The sequence below is a fragment of the Apis cerana genome, linkage group LG3 (assembly GCF_029169275.1).
Source record: "Apis cerana isolate GH-2021 linkage group LG3, AcerK_1.0, whole genome shotgun sequence".
Lineage (NCBI taxonomy): Eukaryota > Metazoa > Arthropoda > Insecta > Hymenoptera > Apidae > Apis > Apis cerana.
In genome coordinates this window covers 12,889,148-12,914,494 of record NC_083854.1, presented here as the reverse complement: position 1 = coordinate 12,914,494, position 25,347 = coordinate 12,889,148, and the positions used below count along the sequence as shown (strand labels likewise).

Genomic DNA, 25,347 nt, shown 5'->3' with positions numbered 1-25,347 from the left:
AAATCGATATTCATCTCCTTTAAATATAACCGGCAAGAAATATACGCGGGATAATATGGGGGGTTAATGGTGGAAACTTTGTTGATTCGAGATTTTTTTTTATATGTATGTATATATATGTGTGTGTGTGTAATTTTTCGAACGTATTTGACGTTCATTCGAATTTTTCAAGAGATACTTTTCGAGAGACGAAACCCGTTTCAACGTTCCCTCGACTGTTCGAACAGTGGATGATTCTATTTCGGTGAGATGATGCTAGAGAGCACTTAAATTCGCCGGGTAACAGCTTACGCGAGGTTGCCTTTCTCCCTTTGTTCGTACGCCCCATCATTTCCGATCGAAGTAATCCGCCAATCGCGTGTTTCGTTAAACGATACAAACAGGACCCGCCGATACGCGTCAATTAAGGTTTTATCAGTCGGTTGACATCGAGTTGATCGAGCTAGAAACATTGGCGATTAAGCTTAAATTACGAATTACGACACTCGGAACAAGTCGAGAATCGCGTTCGTTTCCATTCCGTGTGTGTATATTTTTCGATCGATTGGAATCGATTATACGTCGAATTATATATACGCAAAATTCCTATATATAATAACGTTTACGGCGAGATCGAATATGGAAAAGTAGCGAGTCGTTCATTCAGTGCGTTCTATAAATCGTCGTAACAATTTGGTCGTGAACCGAATGGATGATACAACGGTTACTCGACGTGTAATAATTATTCGAGACGCATTACGTTTCGTTGCCTAATTATTCAATGCGCGGTCTCGTCAAAACACGCATAAGCCCGGATGCGAGTCGAAGCGCAAACAATGAAATTACAAAGCGTTTCGCCTCTCTGTACGTGTGTGCGTCAGCTGTGCGTCGTGCAGCTGTCGTACACCACTACTAGGTGGTTCATTTTAAATGTTCCACGCACGATCCATCGGAAATCGACTTATCGCGAAAATTGAATTAAAAGGTGGACCGAGAGGCGGCTTTAACGATTTAAATCGAATCAAAGTCGAAACTCGTTGCTTGTCGCAAACTTGTTACAAAACGATACTTTATTTCCATCTTAATATTTATTTATATCGCGCTCGTTTCTTCCGCAATGAAATTTTATATTTGTCGTAGACGGATAATAATATAAGACTATAAAAAAAAAGAGATATTTCCATATTGTCGCGAGATAAATTGCGTTACGAAAAGTAAAGAACGCGAGATTTTATCATATAACAAAAATTTCTCGCACGTTGAATACTTGCACTTAGGTTAGACGCGAACGCGCGTGTCGAGACATCGAGCGAGTCAACAATATCTCTTCAAGGAACAATTTCTGTAGGTGATCCGTGTCCTTTCAAATTTTTGGCCTATTTCAATTTTTTTTTTCTATTGGTCGGTTCTCCTTTCTACTTTCTTTCCAATTCGATTCGTTTCTCGCACTTATTTTCTTCTCTTTTGTTATTTCTCCTCTTAACGCGTTCGCGGTTCGCTGTAACACCGTGCATGTCGCGGCACTCGCATCTGACCCCCTTTTTTCCTAATAGCCCCATTCACGGTGGCTTCCCTTTTTCTCCGCGCGCAGCGCCGTATGTCGTTGGAAGTTTAGAACGTATCGCGTACGCGCGTGCAACCATCCGACGAATAAAGAGACTCGCTGGACCGATAACTCTTCTCGTATATCGAATATGGAACAAAGGATAAAAAGTTCTTAAAACTCCACTCATATCCCTTTTCAATATATTTTTTCAACGTTTGTCATTTTTCTTCTTCGAGTTTTTTGAAACGTTTGACATGAAAATGTTACGTTACCGATTAATTTTTGAATATATATCGTCTCCCAAGACGAAGGATTTATCTAACGTTTAAAGTGGGAAAAAGGTGGCACCCGATACACGGTGCGTGAAACGAAAAGAAACGATTTTGCACGGATTGGAAAGAAAGAGAAGGATTATGCACGCGTCGCTATGAGTTATGCAGCCGGGTCACGGCAGGTCGTCGAATGGAATCGATATCTGCTCGGTAAAATAATAACCGTTCTCTTTCTCTCGTCCGTCCTTCCTTTGCCCTTTCGCTCTCTCTTCTCTCCATCTCTCTCTCTTTATCGTTCGTAGGCAACAGTCACCGCGAACAGAACCCTTCGTTTCGAGCCATTTTCACCTTCTGCTTCTATTTATCACCGATAGATGGTTGACCGATCGTCCATCCATCTTCGACCATGGCGCGATTCGACTAATTAGGAGAACTATTTTCGCTTCTTTTCCACGCATTGACGTTCTTCAACGTAGATATCCGTGCGTCGTTCGGAACCGAACAAAATTTCCATGCATTTCCCTTCGTTTATCTATCCTACCTTTAGACTTAGAATTTAAATTTTAAATTTCTCTTTTGATACAAATTCGCGACGAGATCCTCTTTCTTTTTATCTCGCGTTCAATCGAATACGAGACGAATAAAAGCCGTGTATTCTTTTTTTTCGCGATTATTCGAATCTTGTACACTGTACGAATACTTTCGTTCGATCTGCGTGTATCTGGTTTATCTTGTTCGAGGTATCTGTACGGGAACACAATGGTTAAGAGTAAATATAAAAACTGTTCGTTATCCTAACTACTGATCGTTGCTTAACGAGCGCTAATTTTCATCGAAACTCGAAAAATGTTCTGGCTTCGTACGCAAACAGATTCCAGTCGATAATTCATTATCGGTTTTCATTTCGTCGGGCATCGATCACTGATTCGTCATCGATAAAAACATTTATTTACATACGCTTGCAATCCGTATGTAATAGACTGGAGCGTGAAGAAAGAAAGACAGGTGGAATTACGTCATAAATGAAAAATAATAGCAACAGATACGGAAAAAAAAAGAAAATGGACAGCAATGATTTTTGAATCGTAACGGGGAGAATCGAGTTAAAGAAGAGTTGTTACGATACGATAATATAATATATCCTCTCCCTCCGAAAAGTTAGCTTCCCCTACAGGCGATAATCCTCGCCAAGGATAATCCTCGACTTTCCTTTCCTCGAGTCGAAAATCTCTGAAACGTAATCAGTTTCCAACGTTCCTTTTTCGACTTCCCTCTCTTCTCTTTTATCTTCTCCGATAAAACGAGAAGGGGGAGGCGATGGGGTGTGGCTTGCATGCCATCACTTCCCGAAACAATCTTCCTCTTATTCCTCTCCTTTCGAACGTAAATGTTTTTCTCTCTCTCTCTTTTTCTTTCACTTGTAAAAATTAATATACAAACCAATCCCCCTTCGATGATCTCGGAAACGTATTCATTAAGCTCTCGAGTAGTTATCGGAGCTGAGGGATAGATTTTCGAACAATAACAAGAAATAAGACGTATTCGTTGGAATCGGAGGGGGATTGAAATTCGTTGATTCGATATTTTTTGTGGCAGCACCGGTAGAACCGGTGGGAGAGTATTCGGTTAGTAGCCGGGCGTTAGTAAGCGGTGTGTATCGTACGTGGCGTAAAGTGGGGAGGAGGGTCGGTGGGCAGTGGATCGTCGACCCTCGCCAGTTAACGTTCGTCCGGTAACTCGTGAAAACGTTCCTTCGGATCGAAGGAAAGTGCGAAATGTGGTGCGACGGTGCCGGTTTTCGACCTCCGCTCCGTGTCCAGCCCAGTTCTCCGGATGAACCGCACTCTTCCACATATCGCTATAAATGAATTTTTCGTATTATCTCTCGGCAAACTGAGTCCCCACGAAAAGGGGAGAAATATTGTTTCGACGAAGAACGGTCTCTCGTGTTTTTTAAGAGATATCCGTTATGTACGCGACAACGAATCGGACGTCTCCTCGGTTTTCTTCTTCTTCTTCTTTTCTGAAAAATTGTTACCAAGCGTGCCTGGTGTCGTCGAGTTTTGAAATATAAAATTTCGAAACGACTCGTGTATATATCGAGCGCTAGGAGTGTCTGAAACAAACAGACAACCCCTATAGGTTAAATCGCGCTAGTCGTCGAGCGAGGGTGGTAACAAGGGTGGTTCTGCTCGAGGGCTATCCCTTAATTATCCCGTGCAATGACGCATTCGATGTTCACACAGGTATCTCGCCCTTATCGATCCTTTGAAAACTCGCGTGAACACACGTGTACGGGACACGTAGTTCGGAACGTAGTCGCCTTTTTTCCAATCGATCGAAGTATATCGTTGATCGCGCGATTAACGCGTTCGGCTACCGTTGCGGATAATGATTCGAATATAAATAGCGAAAAGTGAAAATACCACGAATTATCCGTGTCGGCGGGGAATTTAAATAAATGGTAAGTTTATTTGTATGTCGAAAGAGAAGTTGGAAAAATTTATCGAAAAAGAAAAATGTTATAAATACTCATAGGACTCTCGATGACATTTAAAAAAAGGACACGATTTCTGAAAACTGAGGGGGAGAAAGAATTGGAAAAAAATGTTTTCGTTTTATTCGAATCACATCCGAACTCTCGATGCGATAACATTTAAAAAAAGGACACGCTGGATTTTTAAAAACTGAGGGGGAGAATTGGAAAAAAATGTTCTCGTTTTTTAATCGCTCGATCGCGTCTCGAACTCTCGATAACATTTAAAAAAAGGACATGAAGGATTTCTGAAAAACTGAGGGGGAGGAAACAAAATTTTTTAAAAAAATTTTCGTTATAAATAGTTGTATAACATTTAAAAAAAGGATTTCTGAAAAACTGAGGGGGAGGAAAAAAAATTTTTTAAAAATATTTTCGTTATAAATAGTTGTATAACATTTAAAAAAAGGATTTCTGAAAAACTGAAGGGGAGGAAAAAAAATTTTTTAAAAATATTTTCGTTATAAATAGTTGTATAACATTTAAAAAAAGGACATGAAGGATTTCTGAAAAACTGAGGGGGAGGAAACAAAATTTTTTAAAAAAATTTTCGTTATAAATAGTTGTATAACATTTAAAAAAAAACACGAAGGATTTCTGGAAAACTGAGGGGAAGGAAGAACTGGAAAAATTTTTTAAAAATATTTTCGTTATAAACAATTGTATAACATTTAAAAAAAGGACACAGAATTTCTGAAAAACTGAGGGGGAGGAAGAATTGCAAAAATTTTTTAAAAATATTTTCGTTATAAACAGTTGTATAACATTTAAAAAAAGGATTTCTGAAAAACTGAGGGGGAGGAAAAAAATTTTTCGAAAAAAAAATATTCTCGTTATAAACAGTTGTACGATAACATTTAAAAAACGGATTTCTGGAAAATTGAGGGGGAGGAAGAATTGCAAAAATTTTTTAAAAATATTTTCCTTATAAACAGTTGTATAACATTTAAAAAAAGGATTTCTGAAAAACTGAGGGAGAGGAAGAAAAATTTTTCGAAAAATATTCTCGTTATAAACAGTTTTATAATTTTCGAATCCAAATTCTCGACATTCGATAACATTCACCGCGCTAAAGAAAGGGGGATTTATTCTGAAAATAAACGAAAATTCAGAGAAGAAAGGATGAAAAAGTCCAAAACGAAAAGATTCCTTAACTCGTCGAATTTTTAATATATAAACAGCTGGCCGAAATATTTATCGTTTCCTTTCGATGCAAGCTCGAGAAATTGGCTTCGACTCGATCTCGATCTCTCGAGTCGTCGGCACGCTTTCAGCGGGAGAAAAAGCCGCGATTTGACCCACGGGGGATCTTTTGTCGTGCCCTTCTCGGACCGCGTTTACGATCTGGGTAATAAAAAAAAACCTGAGGTAGCGTTTCCACACACACACCTCCCCTCCCCCAAGTGACTCACTTGGTATACAATGGTGTAACGTTGCGTGAACAGAGAGAGAGAGAGAGAGAAAGGAATACGGAAAGAAGGAGGAAACGAGATCGACGAATCTCTTTGTTGCTTCTGATGTTTCGTTGAACGATTCCTGAAACTTTCAGAGATAATAAATCGAGACTCTAAATCTAAAATCGACCGCAGAAAAAAGAATTTCCATCCAGGATGGGATTTTAAAGCTTTTCCTAATTTCGATTATCGAAAATAAAAGGGAGAGTTAAATTCGAGCCAAGTGGATGAAAGTGGTGTTTACACCCCTTGGAGAGGAGCCGCCGTGACGGCGCCCCGTTTCTGAATCATGGTGACGAGGGTTCGTTCCTCCGAGCGAAGGATCGATAATAGCGGAATCAACTTTACCGGAAGTCCTTGACCCAGGTCGCGAGGGTTCAATTGCGCCCGCGTCGATATCTCGTTAAAGAAAGCTCCCTCGTTAATGCGTTCACTGCCGCGTCACCCGCTTACTTCCACTACTACTTACCGACCATCTTCCAAGGTATTTGGAAAGGTATATTGCGATGGAATTGTCTAATATGATGTTTCACCTCGAGGAAGAACGTAATTTTCTACTGCTATCGATAAATTAATGAAATTAGAATTCCAATAGAACTCTGTTCAATGGTTTATTATATAGATAGAATTCCATCTTCCAGGGGAAAGATTTCTTTCTCCTTTATCTTCTCGTCGAGGATAATTTTTCGAATTCGATCTCATAGAAATTTCAACGTCTTTCGTTCGCTTTTAACGCCGAAATTGTAGACCATTTAATTATATTTACCCTTGGAAAAGATCAACATTCTATACGAGGCTGAAACTGATCAGGATTCGATTTGAAAAGTTGTGTTTAGAGTAGAAATTTTAACAATTGTTACAAATGAAAATTTCTCTGTTGCTAAAAATACCGATGGAAGAGGCGTGGTCTGAAGAAGAATTTTGGAAAATCACGAGTGAACGCGTTAAGGAGTCTAAAAACTATAATTAAAAATATTCGAATATTGGAGAAAAGATGAGAAAAGAGAAAAAAAAAGAATTTTGTTTTTCGAAACAGAGGGTGCCGGGTGGTGGAGGCGTGATCGTGGGGGGTGGCGGTAATTCGGCCACCCCCCAAGGTGCACAGCAGGGCAGCAACCTGGTGTACCGCGTGGTGAGCTCGAGGCATCCTGGAAGCGGGCATCATCCGCACGTGAAGAAGTCGGATAGCTCCCAGCAAACCGACAGCTCGGCGTTCAAGCATCAGCAGCAACCGGGTTTGAACAGCAGCTCGGCGACGAACAGCAGCTCCAACAGCCAGCAATGGAAAAAGTATATCGAGGCTGGAGCCGCGAGGGATCGGGAGAGAGACAAGGAGGGCGCTCCTCCGAGTCCTAGTCCCTCCAGGCGATCTCAGGTAAACATTTCGTGTAACCGTTTTACATCTCCTTTTCGGGAAAATTCAATAAGTCTAATGAACTTACTTCGTATCGTTCGTGCAATCGAACGAATTAATTTTAATAAATTAATTATTTGAAGTGACTTTATTTTTAATTAGGTCATGAAAATTAATAAGCGAGGTGATCTATTAAAAAGGGATTTGAATATCATCAAATGATAATTCTTTGCATTTAAATTTGTCCAACAGTGATGGGGAAAATTTATTCGTCGTATCGTTCGTGTAATTGCACTTTCGAAGGAATTAATTAGGTCATGAAAATTAATAAGCGATGCAACCTATTAAAAAGGGATTTAAATCTAACAGTGATGGGGAAAATTTAATAAGTCGAATGAACTTACTTCGATTCGTCATATCGTTCGTACAATTGTACTTTCGAACGAATAAATTCGAGAATTTTAATAAGACAGTTATTTGAAGTAACTTTATTTTTAACTACTGATTAGTTTCATTGGTTACGGATAATTATCCTTGTTGGAAAAAGTTTCGTGAAAATTAGCGAGCGATGTTCGTCATAACCTATTAAAAAGGGATTTGCTTCGAATATCGTTAAATGATAATTCATTGTATTAAATTTGTCTGGCAGTAAACTTTCGAATACTTTGTAAACTTTACGCGATATTTTATTGAGAATCTCTTTTTAGATCCTTTAAATCGAATATAGTTACTTCGATAATTCGTCGAGTCGTTGGTAATAATAATCGCGAATAATTATTATTAATTTCGAACGAATAAATGTTATTCTTTAATAACCAATCACTTAAACTTGCTTTTTCACTGATTACGGATAATTATCTTTGTCGAGTAGGAAAAAGTTTCATGAAAATAAATTAAGATATTCGTCGAGTGATAATTCGTTGTATTAAATTTGTCTGTAACGAGGAAAATTTAATAGTCGAACTTTCGAACTTTATTCTTTAACTAGTTACTTTTTCAATTACTTGCGTTAACATCCAACTCTCGCTCCAATCCGCTCCGCTCGTATCGATTTTTCGAGTACCGGGTTCATTCGCACGGATCTTTGAATTTTCTAGTTTCGCGTGCACACTGGAATTTATATCGGTTTCCAAATATATTGGAAGAGGATATATAACCAGAGAGAATTTTTCTCGTTCCCCAGGACAAACATCGGAAGCAGGCCATGGCTGAATATGCGAACGGCGAAAAACCGCAGAAAGTTTCATCGGGAACGTCGACCAGCGGCGGCAGCGGGAAAGTTAGGGGCGTGCCTCAAAGTTTCGGTTACGTGAAGAGGCACAGCGCCGGCACCAGCCCGAGCCCGAACGGAGTTCAAAATGGTGGCAAGGATTCGACGAGAACCGCCCAAGTTAGCGCTGTTCCAAGGACTAAGGTACGCGTGATCACCGCCGCCAAAATTACGAATTACGTTTCTCGACGAGAATTTAATCGAAACACTCGTTTTTGAATCTTTTATCTCTCTTTAGGTCAAAGTGTCGGGCGGCACGCAAACGTGTACCACCGAGCTTCAAGCCAACTCCTCGACGCCTAACCAGGGCCACCATTATAAGAGCTACAGCCTCACCGGGCCGAGCGCCAGCCAACTGTCCCAATCGGTGCGCGATCGGCTTATGCTCGGCTCGCAGAGCCTGCCCAAGCCTGGAAGCCCAGAATTCACCGCGTTGTTCGCGTCTGCGCATCACCGCGAGCGGGGGTCGGGCGCGGGGCCTACCGCCACCTCCTTCTCGCCACGGGTGCTCAAACCGTCTGATGGAAGTCTGAGCGACACGTGCAGTAATTACGCGGCCCCTGATCTCCAAGGATATTACACTCCCAACAGCCCGTATACCACGTCTTGGATGAGACACAGCAACACGTACACGCCCAGCGGTCGTTCTCAAGGTGAATTTTCTTAAAAACAGTTCGTTGAAAATTAGACGAAATCGAGTAAATTTAATTTATCGTGTATTCCGTTTTCCTTCGATTCGGATACAGGGATGGGATTGTGCGAAGCGGACAGCGTAGAGTCGCTGGGCTCGCATCGGGCAAGTTTGACCCACGCTCGTTTGTTGATACATCAAAGAGACTCGACGGGATCGCCAGCCCCGCCACGGCTCAACAGAAGCAATTCCATTAGGTAATAACGTAATCGAATGTGGTTGATATAATGGTCTCATCACTTTTCACACAGATCTTTTTTAATAATAATAATAATAATGATAATAATAATGTCAAACTTTTAGAAATCATTTGCATATATTATCCATATGTATTAGATGCATGATTTTAGAGGATGCAAAATTTTTCACCGCATCTCTTGAAAACGATCAGTTTTTCAGCTTTTTTTCCCTCTTCTCCCCATTCTTTTTTTTTTTTTTTTTTTGTTTTTAATAATATTAACCACAACTACGACAGGTGTCGCCCGTTTACGGTGAAATAACGCAGATCATTTGATACCGTTTTAGCCATCTGCGGGACAGGACATTCCCAAGGTAGTGCGAAAATCTAGAATACACGAATGCGTCGAGCCTGTTTTCCATGCATAAGTATTGAAAGAACGAAACCTTCTGGGGGTTATTACGACCCCACACGTACACACGAGTGACGATTTATATTATGCGCACTGACAAAACACACACACACACACACGCATACACACACGTACACACATACAGAGAGACACACACGTACGTGTTCATGTGCATTTACACGAGTTCTTTATATATTTGTACCGTTCAATTCGATAGATTTACGATTATAATTTATTTGGTTAAATCAATTTCGTTTTACTTATATACGTGTAATTAAGTGTTTTGTGATTGTTCTACGCTTCTTGCTCAAATGCATGTCAAAGCTTGTTTAATTAAATCTTGCGCTCGTAACGTAACGACGAAAGGGAACGAATTCGATTCTTTTTTGCTCTTCTCGTGAAAGCGATGAGAGTCTTTTCGATTCGTTTCCTTACGTCGTATCGTTCCACGATCGAACGAACGTATACGCGATCGAAAGGAGGATGCGAAACGAAAAGGAAGAATTTATCTTTCGATCGGAATAGCTTATGTATCAACTACGTTATACGTTCGGTCGGTCGCACGCGTTCGCAATCAAACGTCCTAAGTAAACCGACGACGTACTCGGATGCGAAGAACTCTCGAATCGATCGATCCACTCGAAATGTTTCGAGTTCGATCGAACTTGCGATGATTTCTTCGCATCTAAAAGAATTCCCTCTCGCGTACATCCGTGTAATTGTATTCAGGAATATTTATCTTTCTCTCCATCCATATCGAGCGGATCGATTTCTGAATACAATTCGAGCGTAATAACAATAAGGAAATATATATATAGATATATTATTGCTTTCTATCGTTCAAAAAGAGATACATTCGGACGTAATGTACGCGTGACAAACGATGCAAACGTTTTTTCTTTTTTTATCCTTTTTTCACGTATAAAACGAGAACAAGATCGCGAACAACAAGATTTACGAAAAGAACGTTTTGTATTTTTTAAAACATTCGGACACCTTGACGCGCGCTTTTTAACTCTTCGAAGATACAAACAGTTCGAAGTCGTTCGAAGTCGATATCGATATCGATATCGTTCGATCGAATGTATCAATCGTTTCTTTAATTAAATCATATTCGCCCGAATCGAATCGAACTTTTTGCCCATCTTCGAAGACATTTATCATAGTATCATAGAACCCATATAAGCAAGTTAGTTAGCGTTCTAGCAGCGATTCAGATGGTTAAACCTCTGTTTTCGCAGATCCACGAAAAGTGAAAAAATGTATCCGTCAATGTTAGTTAGAGGAAGTGGTGCCTCATCCTCCGTCGGCGAGGAAGTCGGAGTCGGGATAGGGATGAGCGTAGGCGTTGAACCGTATTACAGTGTTCCCGTAGGATCTACCGGGTGTACCGGCCAACACTGGTCTCAACCGACCTCTCCAACGCCCACGCACACTTCTCGTCAACCACCCAATCTTTACCAACACGTGCACAAGGATGATGATAGTAAGTTTCCGTTTTAAATAGCTAATCCTTTTCTCTTTCTTCCTTCCATTCTTTCTTTCTCTCTTCTTAAATATCCGCTCGTTTCAAACACGCGAAGAAACAAAAAGATGAAATTCTCTCAAATCATTCATCGTCCAGAAATCTCCCCAAAAAGATCTCTCTCTCTCTCTCTCTCTCTCTCTCTCTCTCTCTCTCTCTCTCTCTCTCTCTCTCTCTCTCTCTCTCTCTCTCTCTCTCTCTCTCTCTCTCTCTCTCTCTCTCTCTCTCTCTCTCTCTCTCTCTCTCTCTCTCTCTCTCTCTCTCTCTCTCTCTCTCTCTCTCTCTCTCTCTCTCTCTCTCTCTCTCTCTCTCTCTCTCTCTCTCTCTCTCTCTCTCTCTCTCTCTCTCTCTCTCTCTCTCTCTCTCTCTCTCTCTCTCTCTCTCTCTCTCTCTCTCTCTCGTGAAAAATAAACGGAAAAAGAAGAACTTTCTCTTCTTTTGCCTTCAGTCCATGGTTCTTCTGTATCTTTGGTATCGACAGCAAGCAGTCTATACAGTTCGGCCGAGGAGAAACAGGCACACGAGCTGAGAAAATTACGGCGAGAACTCGTAGACGCCCAAGAGAAGGTCCACTCGTTGACAAGCCAGTTATCGACCAACGTGAGTACATTATTGTGTGGATAGATTATCGTAGAGATAAAGCGAACTTGGTTAGTTAATGCGTTTTAAATCATACGTGTGTATATATATATATATATATATATATATATATATATCGTAATTTGCGTATCCTTTTATTTATGACGTCATCGCGATACACACGATCGCCGCACAACACGCATTCTCCATTCCGAGGCGAGATTAGTCGGCTTATTCTCATTGTGGTGAGCGAATTGGTGCAAATGATTAAATCATAATTAATCGAACGAGACAACGGTCGGGGAGAAGTTGCCGGTTGCGGTTTCCTACTAACGAGATCCTAAGATCCGACCAAACCTGTTGCGAACAATATTTTCTCCGTAGAACGCGCATATATCGTTCTCATAATCGATCTGCTATATATATTAAAGTTTATTACCGTTTTATCTTTCCCAGACGTATTTACGTTTTGTGCGAAATGCGAAAAATGACGAATATGCACGTATACGCAGGGATAAATTAAAGAGTTTCGAAAGAAAGATTTCAAATTTATCACAGGTTATATGTATATATATATATATAAATAGTTGAGCACAATTGATTGAACGTGTTAGGAAACGTTTTTATTTTTACTATAATAAAAATTAAAATAAAAATTTTTCTACACCGATTCCCCAACCGTTTCGAATTTACGTAATTTTCAAATGCAAATAAATATAAACGCAGTTATAATTTAAAGTGGAAGTTTTATAATGGAGAAAATTGGGTTAATAGAGGCATCAATTGCCAGTTGATTAATTCTAATGGTTTCAAACGGTTTACGAAATAGACGAAAGGCTAGAAAGTAATTTCGAATTACCCGCGTTATTCTCCAGAAGAACGAAAGCGTCCTTACAGCTGAATGGCTGTTTAGCAGAGAAGATGAGTGGCCTCGACCAATCGGACGCAAAGCGGCCACTTACGGGCATCTTGGATCACCGTGGCGTGGATCGGTAGTCAGTTTACATTCAGTTTGTGCCGAGACGCGCTACATCGAACGTCGTACGTTACTTCGTACGCGTTGCACGTACGGACAAAAGCTCGAGTGTTTTTTTTCTTCGTTGAAAGTGGACGATCGAAGGCCGTGGTTCGATGTTATGCGACAAAGTGGAAGCGTATTGTTTACCCCGAAAATTTGGTTCGTGTTTTGTCAGTGATGAATCGGCGTCCCGATCGACGGTTGGATCGATGTGCGTGAAACGTAATCTTCCAACGCGGCAAAGTGGTTGAAAGAAAAGTAATTGAAACGAAGTCGTTTGTCTGGTTTCATTTTTCGTCTCGTGCCGATCGCTTGTTGGCCAAATAAATATTTTATTTCGCCCTGAACGTTACTTCTCGCCTACTATATTATATACGCTCGTGATACTTCCTTTCGGTTTGTTTACCGTTTTAATCTTTATCTTCTCTGCATCGAAAAAAGAGCGAGATAAAAGTAGAGCTCGTATTACATAATAATAATATTCTTCAAAAAGTTGTACGAATAACTTGTAATTTGTAACTTGCTATTTCCCTGAATATACGTCTCGAGTGATCAATCCAACGTAATATATTACATACGACGAGGATAGCCGGTAAAAACTCGTTAGGATAATTTAAACTATGAATGCATCTCGTAAACTTTCGAGTCGAATCAGTATCAGAATGTATCCAACGTAATACATAATAATATGTTTAGATACGAATTACAAATTGGCCGATTTATTTCAACGCGATCTTGGCTATTATCATCTTTAACGAGCTATAATTGCGATATCAAAGTACATCGCGAATCGATCAATTTCCCACAACTAACTTGCTTCCATGCAAATCTCTATTTTTCTTCGTCGGATTTATCAACTTGTGTTTTTGATTTCTCTGTTTTACACTGTATTAGTTATAAGAACATCGATAAATTTAGATAAGAATTTTTTTTTATTCCTTTAATGCCGATAGAATTAATAAAAAAAAAATTCGATAAACTGAAATTAGTTCCTGTATCGTTTCAAGGTTTTATTAAGAATATAAATTAACATTGCGTAATTCAGAAACACGCGTCACGTTAGAGATATTGCTAGTTTTTCCTTCGCTTAAATCTTTTCGTAGCTATCTTATCTCGCTCTTAAATCCATCGCCTCTATACATCCACTTTTCTCTCTCGCCCGTATAACGTAGTATATTTTGACTTTTCGATCGATTAAGCGGAAACTTAAACAAACATTCTCCGTGAAATAACAAGAATATAATATAATATACGAAGGCGATGACGGAATATATCGGAATATATCTGAATTTACACCGAGCGTCTGAAAAGGGAGAAACGAATCGATTTTATTACCGAAAGTTCATTTGCCCTCGGACTCGTGTCTATATAAAACTTGTTAAGCACAATGATCACGCGCGGTTACAAGACGATAGAGACAAATGGTTTACACTAGCCTCTTTCCGCGCTCGACAACGCCACAAAATCCTATCGAAGTCACGTTCGGAATACATAAAAGAAAGGAAAAAGGAAAAAGAAAAAAAGAAAGGAAAGAAGAAGTGCGCTATCAGTGGGTACGATTGAAGAACAGGTAGCAACCGTAATAGGGCAGCTCGCGTGGATAAATATAAAATTTTCGATACAGAAGTCGAGCGGAGCGGAGATAGTCCGCATATATGGTAGGAAAGAAGCGCGTCGAGGATCGTTCCTAGGAAACGAGGCATCTCCGACTCGAGTCGCGATCATTTTTGCGCTACTATATGCGACCAGTGCATTCCCGTCGCGTATACACCTTGGTCCACAATCATCCGTCCACTACCTTGTCTTCCCTCCTCTTTGTCTTTTTCTCGCGTTTCCGTTTGTGCGGAGCAGTTCGTCACTCGTGCGACCGGTCGTCCAACACGGGAAACACACGGAACTCCGCTATCTTTCCTTCCACCATCTCCATTTATAGTTATTCACGCCTTCTACGGCCCTTGTTATGTCGATCGCCCGGCGAATCTCCGTGATACGCTTTATTCGGCGACGTCGGACAACCTACCGACCGAACTTGATCGCTCTAATTACACGATTATTATTCGTTTGGATAGCTAGAACTACGTTATCGGCCGCGCGCAGTCTTCGACTCGGGCGAGTCGAGTAAACTTAGGTTAGGAATTCTAATATTTCGAGTTGAAACTCGAGATACGTGTCGGTCAGTGTTTGGGAATCGAGTACGGTAATTGGAAGCAATTTTAGAAATCTAAATACACGTAGCTTAGGTCGAACGGTTTAGTGGGTGAACGATAACGGAAGCGGTTGCGTCGAAATGATGATTTTTTTGAATTTTATATACATATATATACATATTTTTTAACGTTTGGCTGTCGAATGATATTCGCATATAGCGTTTCGTTCTATAAAACATTTCGCACAGGACCCAATTTCCAAAAGATTTATGGAATATTTTTACAATTTTTTGAATTTTTTGTCGCGTTATTAGATCGCAAACGATATTCCTTCATTTTACTTCGAAATTAGACTCGGTCAAATGATATAATTAACGGATAGATACGTACGGACGGACACGTGCACGGTTTCGAAAGACTTTCACTCGTTTTGTTTATATGCACAACATTCTCCGTAATTTTGAATGAATCATTGCGAAGCAATGAGAAAGTTTCTTTTTCTTTTCTTCTCTTTTCTTTCTAATATTCTCCTAGATAGTTTTGTTCAATGTAATATCTAATGTGAAATTTTTCGTCTCGCGCGATGGATAGAAACTGTAGATAAAGAAGGAACATAAAGAAATATTGTTTATTATATCTTCGTAGACACGTGGGAAAATAATTAATTATATCGTTCACGCGTTCAATGTTTCGTCATTGACAGTTGTTTGCTCGTAATCAAAATTCCACTGGATGCTTTTAGCCGGAAGCCAGGCAGCAAGTATTGGTAGTAAGACTTTCTAACCTCTCGATTTTAACCTCGGAATTTTTAACGTCGGAAATGCGTCATACGCACGATCGTCGATATTCAACTCAAAAAAAGTCTCGATAGATCATCTATTTAAAAATATTTCGATCGTTTTATGTTCCCTTTTAGGGACAGGAAATACGCGAAGCATAATTTTTCGAAAAACCAAGGGATAAGGTAGATTTTTATCGTCCCGATAATTTAAAACGCAGATGGCGAAACGAGTCATCGAACTAACAATTTGTAGAAACGAATTTATGTGATTGTAAATTACGTTGACACAAAAGTTTAAAGTTGACTAATGTCGAGTAAATAAGAATATAATCGGTAGCAGGCTGACAGGATTAAACAGAGGGCGCGATAAATTCGTCGATAAGATAGCTTTTCAGTTTATCAAGAGAGCTTTGGTAATAAAGTTTTTTGGTTGCTATCGTAAAATTACTTCACGCGAACTATTGTTCACGAAATGGTTCGACCGTTGCCAAAGGAACATTGTAACGAAAGGTTGTCGGGGTTGTGCATGATTCGTTTTCATTCTTTCCACACGTATATCTACGACTGAAGATTTACGGCCTCTCGGTTGACCCTAGATTTTTACAATCTTGGGCTTGTATCGTACTTGGGCATTCCCGCCAGAAAAGTATACTTATACTACGCTATTCTTCGAACAGCATTACTGACTTCGTCTCAACATTTTTCACCCGATCGCTCGTAAATCGAGCACCGTTTTTCGACGTCGCAACACATTTCTAAAATATCGATCCCAAACGATGACAACGACGTTCGAAATATCCGTTTGATTTTTTTTTTTTCGAATTTTTTCCTGTTTTTCACAGAAATTTCATCAATTAAGAGGAATGTTTGTTACACACGAGGTAGAGAAACGCAAGGACGTATCAAGGGCAAACTAGATTCAAGAGATGTTTTGTATAAAGCTCACATTTTCCCGCGTTGATGCCAATGGAAAATTTATCTGGGACCATTAATTACGAAGAAGAGTTTTTTAGATGAAGGTTGATAAGCGGCAACGTTGGATATATATATATATGTATATTGCCAGTCCAGATATTACCTCGTTTCTATTAGCAATTCTAGTATATGACGGCATTTTTCTTACGATATTCTTACGTCGCGATCATCCAACGCGCATATTTACGATTAATCGTCGATATAATACGACACGCGCGGCTTTATAACTTGCGCGTAATTTCCGGTTTGTCCGCCAAGATTCCTCGTTCAGTTTCGAAAAAAAAGGAAGAAAAAAAGTTTTATTCGTACAAAAAACGAGGAACAATATATATATATATATTGAAACGATTCCGAACGATCTTTATTGACAAAAGAATTTATACGATAAAGAACGTGTCGCGAAATTTTAATTCGTTATTTTCATTATATACAGACGCGACGACTTAATTTGCAAACAACATTAATATATTTAGAATAAGTTAGGCGGGTTGAAATTTTTTTCTTATCACGTTTTTCGCACGTGTAATTGCACCAGTGCATACATTTGCAATTATTAACCACGCCCATCGCCGTGACATTATTAAAGAACGCAACGAAAAAAAAAATAACAACGCCTCGGAAACGTCTGTTTCCCGCTCTGTTTTTACCACTCGCGCTTCTCTCTTCCTTTCGCGATTGAAAAATTCTCATTCTTATTTTATCTCGATCCGCCGGGACAGGGGCGGGGCACGATTTTTCAAGTGTCCCATCGAGGACACAACAATTAATATTTATTACCGTTATTACGCCTTATTAAAAATTATTAGTCTTCGTTAAAAATTAATGGGAAGTCGTTGGCTGCCGGTGGGGATAGGAGGGAGGTACGGGGGGAGGGAGGGGTAAGAGAGGGACTTAGCTTTAGATTTTTACGTGCGCGCGGCATTGTCGCGGTGGAATAAATTAAACGCCTCTTCTCTCCAACAAATATCATTAAGCAGCCTGTGCTTTATAAAACTTAATTTCTCCCTCTCTTTCTCTCTCCCCGAAGAGCTATATATCATTTTACGGCCTTGTTCTATACTGTTCTCTATTCACGCTCGGTATAATTTCGCCGCATATTCGTGTCGCATATTTTTCTCACTCCTGACCTCTTCTCCCTGAGCAAGATTATTTTCTTCGAGCAATGTTTCTCTTGCGCGAAAAAAACATCAACAAATAGTAGGATAGTAGAGGAGGATGAAACAAAGAAGAAGGAGGAAGGAAGGAGAAAACGACGATTCTTATTTATACGAAGAAAGAATCGATCGCGTTATTTCAGGGAATGGTTTTCGAACGATGAACAAGTTGAACCGAGACGAGAAAGCGGATCGGTCGTTGAGTCGGTGAAGCGGCGCCACGCGTCGTAACGAGCGTTCTTATACACGCTTTATTGATATTCCATTGACCAGCTATTGGCAGCCAGGGGGCGTACTTGCAGCCCGTGCGTGGAAACGGCACGACTTCGTGAACTTGCCTCGTGAAAGACATCGTGTACAGACCGCGTGGGAGTTCCGTTAATCCGTAAGGAACCTCCAATGGCGCAGGAAGTCGTAAACTCTAATTGTTACCATTGTTCCTTATCGAGGAGATAATTATTAATCGCTTCGCGTCCTTTCCCCCAATCGCGCCGCAACTCCGATCGAGAAATTTATAATGATCCTCCTGATTCCTTTCGCTTCGAGATTTTATTTTTGATTTTACTTTTCCACTTACTTATCTATAATGGCTAGAATCACTTAATTATTGCAAAATCGAGTGATTTGATTTACTCGATCTTGTTACGATATATTACCACCACTTTGCCCATAAAACTACTACTCGCTCACTTATCGATTTGTCTCGATTCGATTTTCCATTACGTATCGAAGTGGAAAAACTGCGTAAAAAATTTTCTTAAAACATTCGTTGGAGTGACAAAAAGAAGGAAAAACAGGTCGAAACTTTTATCGTTTGAATTTTATAGCTTCATGGCTTTCGAATTTTATAGCGGGGGGAGGGGGATGGACGAAAGAAGTTTGTTGTTGTCGTTTGCCGAGCGATACGAGAAAAATCGATAAAAAAAAAGAACGCGCTCTACGCCAATGGGTCTGGCCCGGATCCTCCGAGCTCTTCTGACACTAGTGTTACCAGCCCGGCTTTTATCGATGTTTTTCTTCCCGTCAGAGCAGCCCGGATTTCTTCTTTTCCTCGTGCCCTACCTCCATTACCCAAACTCGAACCCGTTTCTTTCTTTCCTTCTTTCCAAGGGGACGAAATAGCCGGTGAAGAATTATTAGACGAACCGATCGAAGCGTCGTCGAATAACGATTATCTTGATGAACGAACGAATCGATTGCACGTATTCGATGGGTGAAAAGCGTGATTAACGATTTATAAAAGGAGCGCGCGCGCATTGTCCTCGATCCTGCAATAGGAAACGGGCGATAAATCGCCGCGAAAGGAAAACGTTACTCGTTGCGGGACGGGAGGTTAGCCGTTGGACGTTAGGAGCTGCGATTCGCGAAACCGTTCGTTCGGATCCTCTCTCGAGCCGGATGGAAGAACGAGAGAAAGAAGAAGAATTTATTCGATCGATGACGGTATCCATTCCATCTTTCGAAACTCGTATAACATTCCGCTCGAGTGTCGTTCGAGTAAAGTACCGTTGATTTTGTTCAATGATAAAAAATTGGGCCGTGATTGGCGGAGTTGAATTTTTTTTCGAGAGAACAAAAGCGAGAAAGTGCGAGGAGGACGATAATGATAATTCATAACGTCTCCCGTGGTTGGAGACGTTTAATTCGTCGACTCGCGTGTAGATGGGAGTACGTATTGGGCAAAGGCCCCATATAGAAGGCGCGGAGAAGAAGATACCGGGGATCTTGATTGAAGCCAACTGGCCGGCCAATCCCGTACTCCGCCTTATTAAAACTCGTGCCGTTGTTTTGTCTTTTGTCTCTCCTTTTAATGTCCGGCATTAACTAGCCGCCTCGAACCCGCGCGCCCGTCTTTGTAACCGTTTCTTTTGACCTCCCTTCGCTTTCCTTCCCTCTGCTTCTTACCTTTCTGTCTCTCTCTCTCCATCTCTCTCTTTCCTTCTCGTCCCTCGAACGAAACGATGCCAATTTCGTTCCCGCGTATATACACAATTATATAGGATTATCAGAGTCGAGTCGATTGCCAAAATTACGCTCTACTTCCTTTCCTGAGAAAGTCGTATTAAATCGAGTATATTTGCACGGCTAATATAGCATTAATATACGATGAAAAACGAGTATTAAAATTTGAGGTTAAACGCGTTGAGACGTGTGGCGCGACGATCGCAAAATTCGTTCGGAAGAATTTTTACCGAAATTGTTACGCGAGATTCGACATGAATTTTCTAACGTGCTTTGCACGAATACGCTTTCTTGTTGTCTCTCGAGTTTTCGCGTATCTCGATCGATCTTACGAGTTATGCGAAGCGTTCGCTCGCCAGAGAGACATTAATTTCATTTAGATAGAAGTAGCATCTGGTGGCTACGCGATTCCCCGTTAAATCCTTCGTCGCTCGTTCGTTTCGCCCGGAAAATGGAATTACAATTCGCCGTCGTAACGCAGAGGCAACGAATAGGGATCCCTGGTCCATTCCCCCTCCCTCTCCCGATAAATTCGTGCAGTAATAAACTTTCTCGAATTAAATACGAATCCTCCTCGCGCAGAAATTGCTTGACCCCATTTACGCGAACTCATTTACGTCTCTATTTATGGATCGTAATTTAGGAAAGAGATTCAGAAAAGTGATTCCGAGGATAAATATCATTTCATGTTGTAATTAAATTTTTACAATTTTTAAGTCGTCGCAGAATGAAAATATCACTCAAAAGATAATTTCTCGTTCTTCCCTTAACCTATATATTACCCGACGAGAGTCATTTTTCGTCATTCGGTCCGATTAATAGAAGAATTCGATCGATCGGTGCTTCTGCGTTTCTCTATACGCGTAAGACGGTGCCCGATCGAAAGAAACGTATACCACGAATGTGTACTACGCTGTTAGGTGCGCAGTGTTATAGCCGAGCGCGGGAAAAAGTGGTAGGCGACGAGACGAGCGGAGCGGAAGAGCGATAGAGAGAGAAAGAGAAGAGAGGCAGCACGGTCGAGTTCTTTGGAGATTTCGTTTCGCGTCGCGTTCTGCGCGGCGAATCGATGATCTTCGCTCCACGAGATCCTTATCGAGACGATTCGTCTTTCTAAATAATTCCTTCGACAATTCAAGCAACACGTCTGTATCGGTATAACGAAAGGGAAAATTTCGAGAAAAAATTGTTTCGAAAGAGAAGAAATATATCCGTCGTTTCGTCCACGCTGTCGGAAAGCGAGCGGGGAAGCTCGGTTTCACTTTTAATTCTTGCTCGGGGCGGAAGAACACGGCGTGTATCCGTCGCAAACTTGCCTTCCGGCTTTGCCTTTTTTTAATTACGATTAACCTCGCACATGTCTGCACCGTCCCACGACCCGTCCCCTCGCATTTCCTTCATCCCTCTCCTTTTAACCTACACGCGACGAGTCGACGTCGTCCACATCGATAAGATAATTCATCGTACGTACAGCGTACGTACGAGCCACACTTTTTATCTCGTCTCCCTTCCTCAAGACTCGTTATTAACACCGAGGAAGCTCCACGGCGCAGCTGCAACGGGCTGAACGAGGAATTCGAGGCGAAGTACGTCCAAGGAAAAACATCCGAGATATTTAACCGAGTTAACGAAAAACGTTTCAACGGCCGATTGTTCGCGGCATCCAGGGATTAATTCGCGTTTAAAAATCGTTGGGAAAAAAAAGTAAAATATATATATATGGCATTATTTGGTCCGAATTAATTTAGTTTTTAAAGAGGAAGGGGAAAGGGATTGTCCAATTTTATTATTTCTCGAGACGTAGTTGAACAGAAGTATTACGCAATACGATTTGCAACGCACGACACAATATTCGTTCGGCCTCGCGTCAATTAATTGCCATGGAGAAGACGTTTCGTCAAGGTCCTGACATTTAACGGGTCGCTGGATTCTTCGAAAATAACCGGGAAGACAAATGACGAGGAAAGATGGCGCGGCAATCGTTACAATCCTGTACGAAAGAGAAGGCATATATAGGCATCCATCAACGAGAAATTCAAATATGACCGGGTAAAGGGGGAGGGGAGGGGGGCGAAAAAGGGGAAGGAACACAGAGAGAAGAAAAACACGTTAACGATACGACGAAGAACGTGACGTATCGACATCTTCGAAATATTAATATTTATGAGCCTCTTCCTGCAAACGGAATGAATGCACCTGCGTTTGCGTGTATATACGCTCCTCCACGCGGCTCGCCACAGAACTGCATCGTCCTTTCGTCAATACACGCGTCAATTTTTTTTTCTTTTCTTTTCTTTTCCTTTTTCTTTCCTTTTTTTTTTTTTCCAACTTCGCAAACGTGCGCAACGTTTGTTCCTCTCGCGTGTCGAGAAATCTTCGCCCCTTCCTTTTCAAAATGATTTTTCGATCACTCGCGACGGATATGAGAAATTTATTTTTAGAAAGTAAACTGTTTGACTTTTCCATTCGCATTTCCGCGTTTCGATAGGGATTTTAGATTTTAGATTTTATTCCATCAGGGAATAATAATAATAATAATAATCAGAGCGCGAATCGAGTAACGAGAAGATATTAGAAAAATTAGAAATAGCTCTAACGATTATTCGTCGAGCGTGTCGAGTCGAGATGTTACGGGCCTGGAACTGCATAGGCGAGACTTTTTCTTTTTTCTCTCCTTTTTTTTTTATCATTTTCTCCCGATTAACCAAGACTCCCGGAAGTTTTCAACTTAATACACGGTTGTACACGGTCTAACAGCTCGCAATAAAATCGGACGTAAACTGGGAAATTTTAAACGTAAAAAGAAAGGAGATTTAAACGATCTCTAATTATCGAAGCTCGCGCAACAATTCGATTATTGTTCGATGTATTTCTGTTTGTAAAAAAGAAAAAAAAGGGGAGAGAATCGTTCGATATATTTCATCCGATTCTTGAACTTGACTTGAACTTGAACTTACTTTTGACGATTCTTTCTTTCTTTTTTTCTTTCACTCTTTATCAATCTCGATCGATAAAATCAGGTTTATTTATTCGTAATAAAAAACTTAGTGGTCTGACAGGATTAATCATACCGATTACTCTATTTAAGCTATTACGTTTATCCTCAAAATTTTTCGCTCGATCCTTCGAGACGGGCGGAAGAAAAATCGATGAAAAGGGGAGGGGGGATAGCTATTACGAACGAGTTGCACAGAAATGGTCGTAGCTCGTCCGGGACTGGTTTATCTGAAAAGCTAATCGGCTGCAAATTTACAGCGAGCATATAAATTTTTTTCAACGTAATTTATCCGCAATACTCGCGTACACATTGTGATTCCGCGCAGAGAGATTAATAAAATTTGCATTTCTTCTCGATCGATACAATAATCTATAATGATATTGCGTCATGATGATCCGATTTAAAAGCCAAGTGTGTAAATGTAAAATAATTGGAATCGTGGAATAACTCGGGAACAGTTGCTTAGAAAAATTTATCTCTTCGTCGTTCAATTAATGTAAATAAATTTTGTTTTTCGTGTTTCGTATTCCTGGAAAGTGGCGCGCGCGTGCGCAAAACGGAGGCAAAACACGGAAAAATTATGTCGGATTCGACGTGTCGGAGGAGGAAAGAACGATCAGAGGTCGTCCCGATTCGAGTCGATACGCGTCAAGAATTCATTTTCATCCGTTTAAATAATTCAACTGCTGCCCCCTACCTTAAGATTGAGTCGCATTAAATTGCAAAATGTGAAGAAAAAAAGAAAAAAGAAGAAGTGGTCTTGATTCATCGCTCAAATTCGAATCTAATTCGATCGGAATCGAATCGAAATTATGGAAAGCAAGCTCGCGGTTTCAATGAGTGTCACCTCGTAGAAATGTTCACTATCAGGGAAAATATTGATAATTTTTAATCACGAACCGATCGCAAATTGCTCTGGTCGATCTCTCTGAGGATAAACGATCGATTAATAGTACAAATTGGTCGATCCTCGGTTGATCTAGGTCAGTGGTTATCGTTGTTAGTGGGACACGAGTGGAACTTTCTTACGTTTCTAATTATCGATAACAATTTTCTGAGAAGAGTTTTCGAACAAGTGAAGGAGTCCTTTAAGAAGATCGCAAAAATAAAATAAATAAAAAGGAATCGTTCGAAGATTCGATTTCGTATCGCGATTTCTGCATTTGGAATGTTACGCATCTCTTTGGTCATCGAATTAGATAAAACCACAAGATTATATCCGTTCTCGTAGTTCACACTTTTTTTTATTTTATTTTTTTTATTTCTTTTTTTAGAAATCTCTCATCACGGACAATTTCGCGATTTCTTTTACGACCGATCGTAATTGTTCCTTTAATAACAATTTTGCTCGACTGGTAGGGACGTAAATGTTGATACATTACGTCATCCCGCACGAGACCTAATTTGCTTATCACCAGATATTATTGCAACAGCTGCTTTCAAGCGTGACCTCCTCCATTCGTAATCTTCTTCTTCCCTGTGCTACGCGATTGTAAATACCCCATACACGCTACTCATAATACCCTGCCCAGCGCTATTACACTCCAGCCTGTCTTCGTTACATAAAACGGCTCGTTGCAACACATTTTTGTTCGTTCGTTAAACGGATGAATAGGAAGGCTCGCTTGTTGTCGATACGTTGCGTTACGTGTTATATTTACAACGACTCGAATTGATCGAACGAGAACGATATAATAGTAAACGGTAGTACATCTATAAAGCAATAGCGTATATGGAGAAGAAAAAAGGCCGATAATTTCGATCTGTATCTCGATTTCACGCCTTAAATTCGTTAAATAATCGTTTCGCACGATGCGTTTCGCATCGAAGGCGCATGCGCATGCGCATGCGCGCGCGTGTCTACCACGAGAACTAGGCTAAGAAGAGATTAAATTTATTTTTACAACTGCAAAACTCGTAATAACAGTTTTTTTACAGTCGGAGCATTAAAATTCTCTTTGTAATTTTTCCTTCCCATTTCTTTTGTGGAAGCGTCATGGGAATTAATTCTTTCCTTCTTTTTCTCTCTCTCTCTCTCCCTCTACCGGCGAAACCAGACAAACCACTCGCTCTAACGAGCGGTAAATCATTTCCATAGAATCGCTTCATTTCACGTGGAATATCCTGGAGCCGGGAAACGCGAGCCGCGCATCTAGAATAGAGATGCGAAATACGAGGGACGAAATAGGTTGGACGAGGAAGGACACCGTCGGTTGGTGATCGGTCGTTGCTCGATCATTCGTAGTTCCGAGAGGGAAAATGCGATGGATCTGAACGTGTGCTCGCGTCGGGTCCACGACGGGTACGCGACCATAAGGTCGAGGGGCCGCGCCAGGCCCCGCGCCCTCTACAGATCCGACTCCGAGGAACTTTTGAAAGAGGGTGGCGGCCCCTACGCCCTCCCCCGCCTCTCCAACTTCCCCCTGGCCCCGACCGACCCCCGCCAGCCTACCAGATGGTCCGATTTCGCCAACGATTGCTACCTGATCGAGAATTACGCCACCTTGCGAGGAGGT

At 40.8% G+C, this 25,347-nt stretch overlaps 1 protein-coding gene across 9 annotated transcripts in view; it reads left to right on the top strand.

The window, feature by feature from the left end:
* Positions 1-25,347, top strand: part of LOC108001070 (protein sickie) — a 144,796-nt gene that overhangs the window by 98,298 nt on the left and 21,151 nt on the right. For 8 of the 9 annotated variants that reach the window (XM_017061897.3, XM_062073127.1, XM_017061894.3 and 5 more), the window contains 7 exons: positions 6,824-7,162; positions 8,325-8,555; positions 8,650-9,064; positions 9,158-9,299; positions 9,628-9,654; positions 10,934-11,178; positions 11,666-11,817. In XM_017061897.3, the coding sequence (XP_016917386.2) occupies positions 6,824-7,162; positions 8,325-8,555; positions 8,650-9,064; positions 9,158-9,299; positions 9,628-9,654; positions 10,934-11,178; positions 11,666-11,817 (1,551 nt within the window). The remainder of the gene's footprint in view (positions 1-6,823; positions 7,163-8,324; positions 8,556-8,649; positions 9,065-9,157; positions 9,300-9,627; positions 9,655-10,933; positions 11,179-11,665; positions 11,818-25,347) is intronic. The other variant, XM_017061895.3, reaches the window with a different exon arrangement.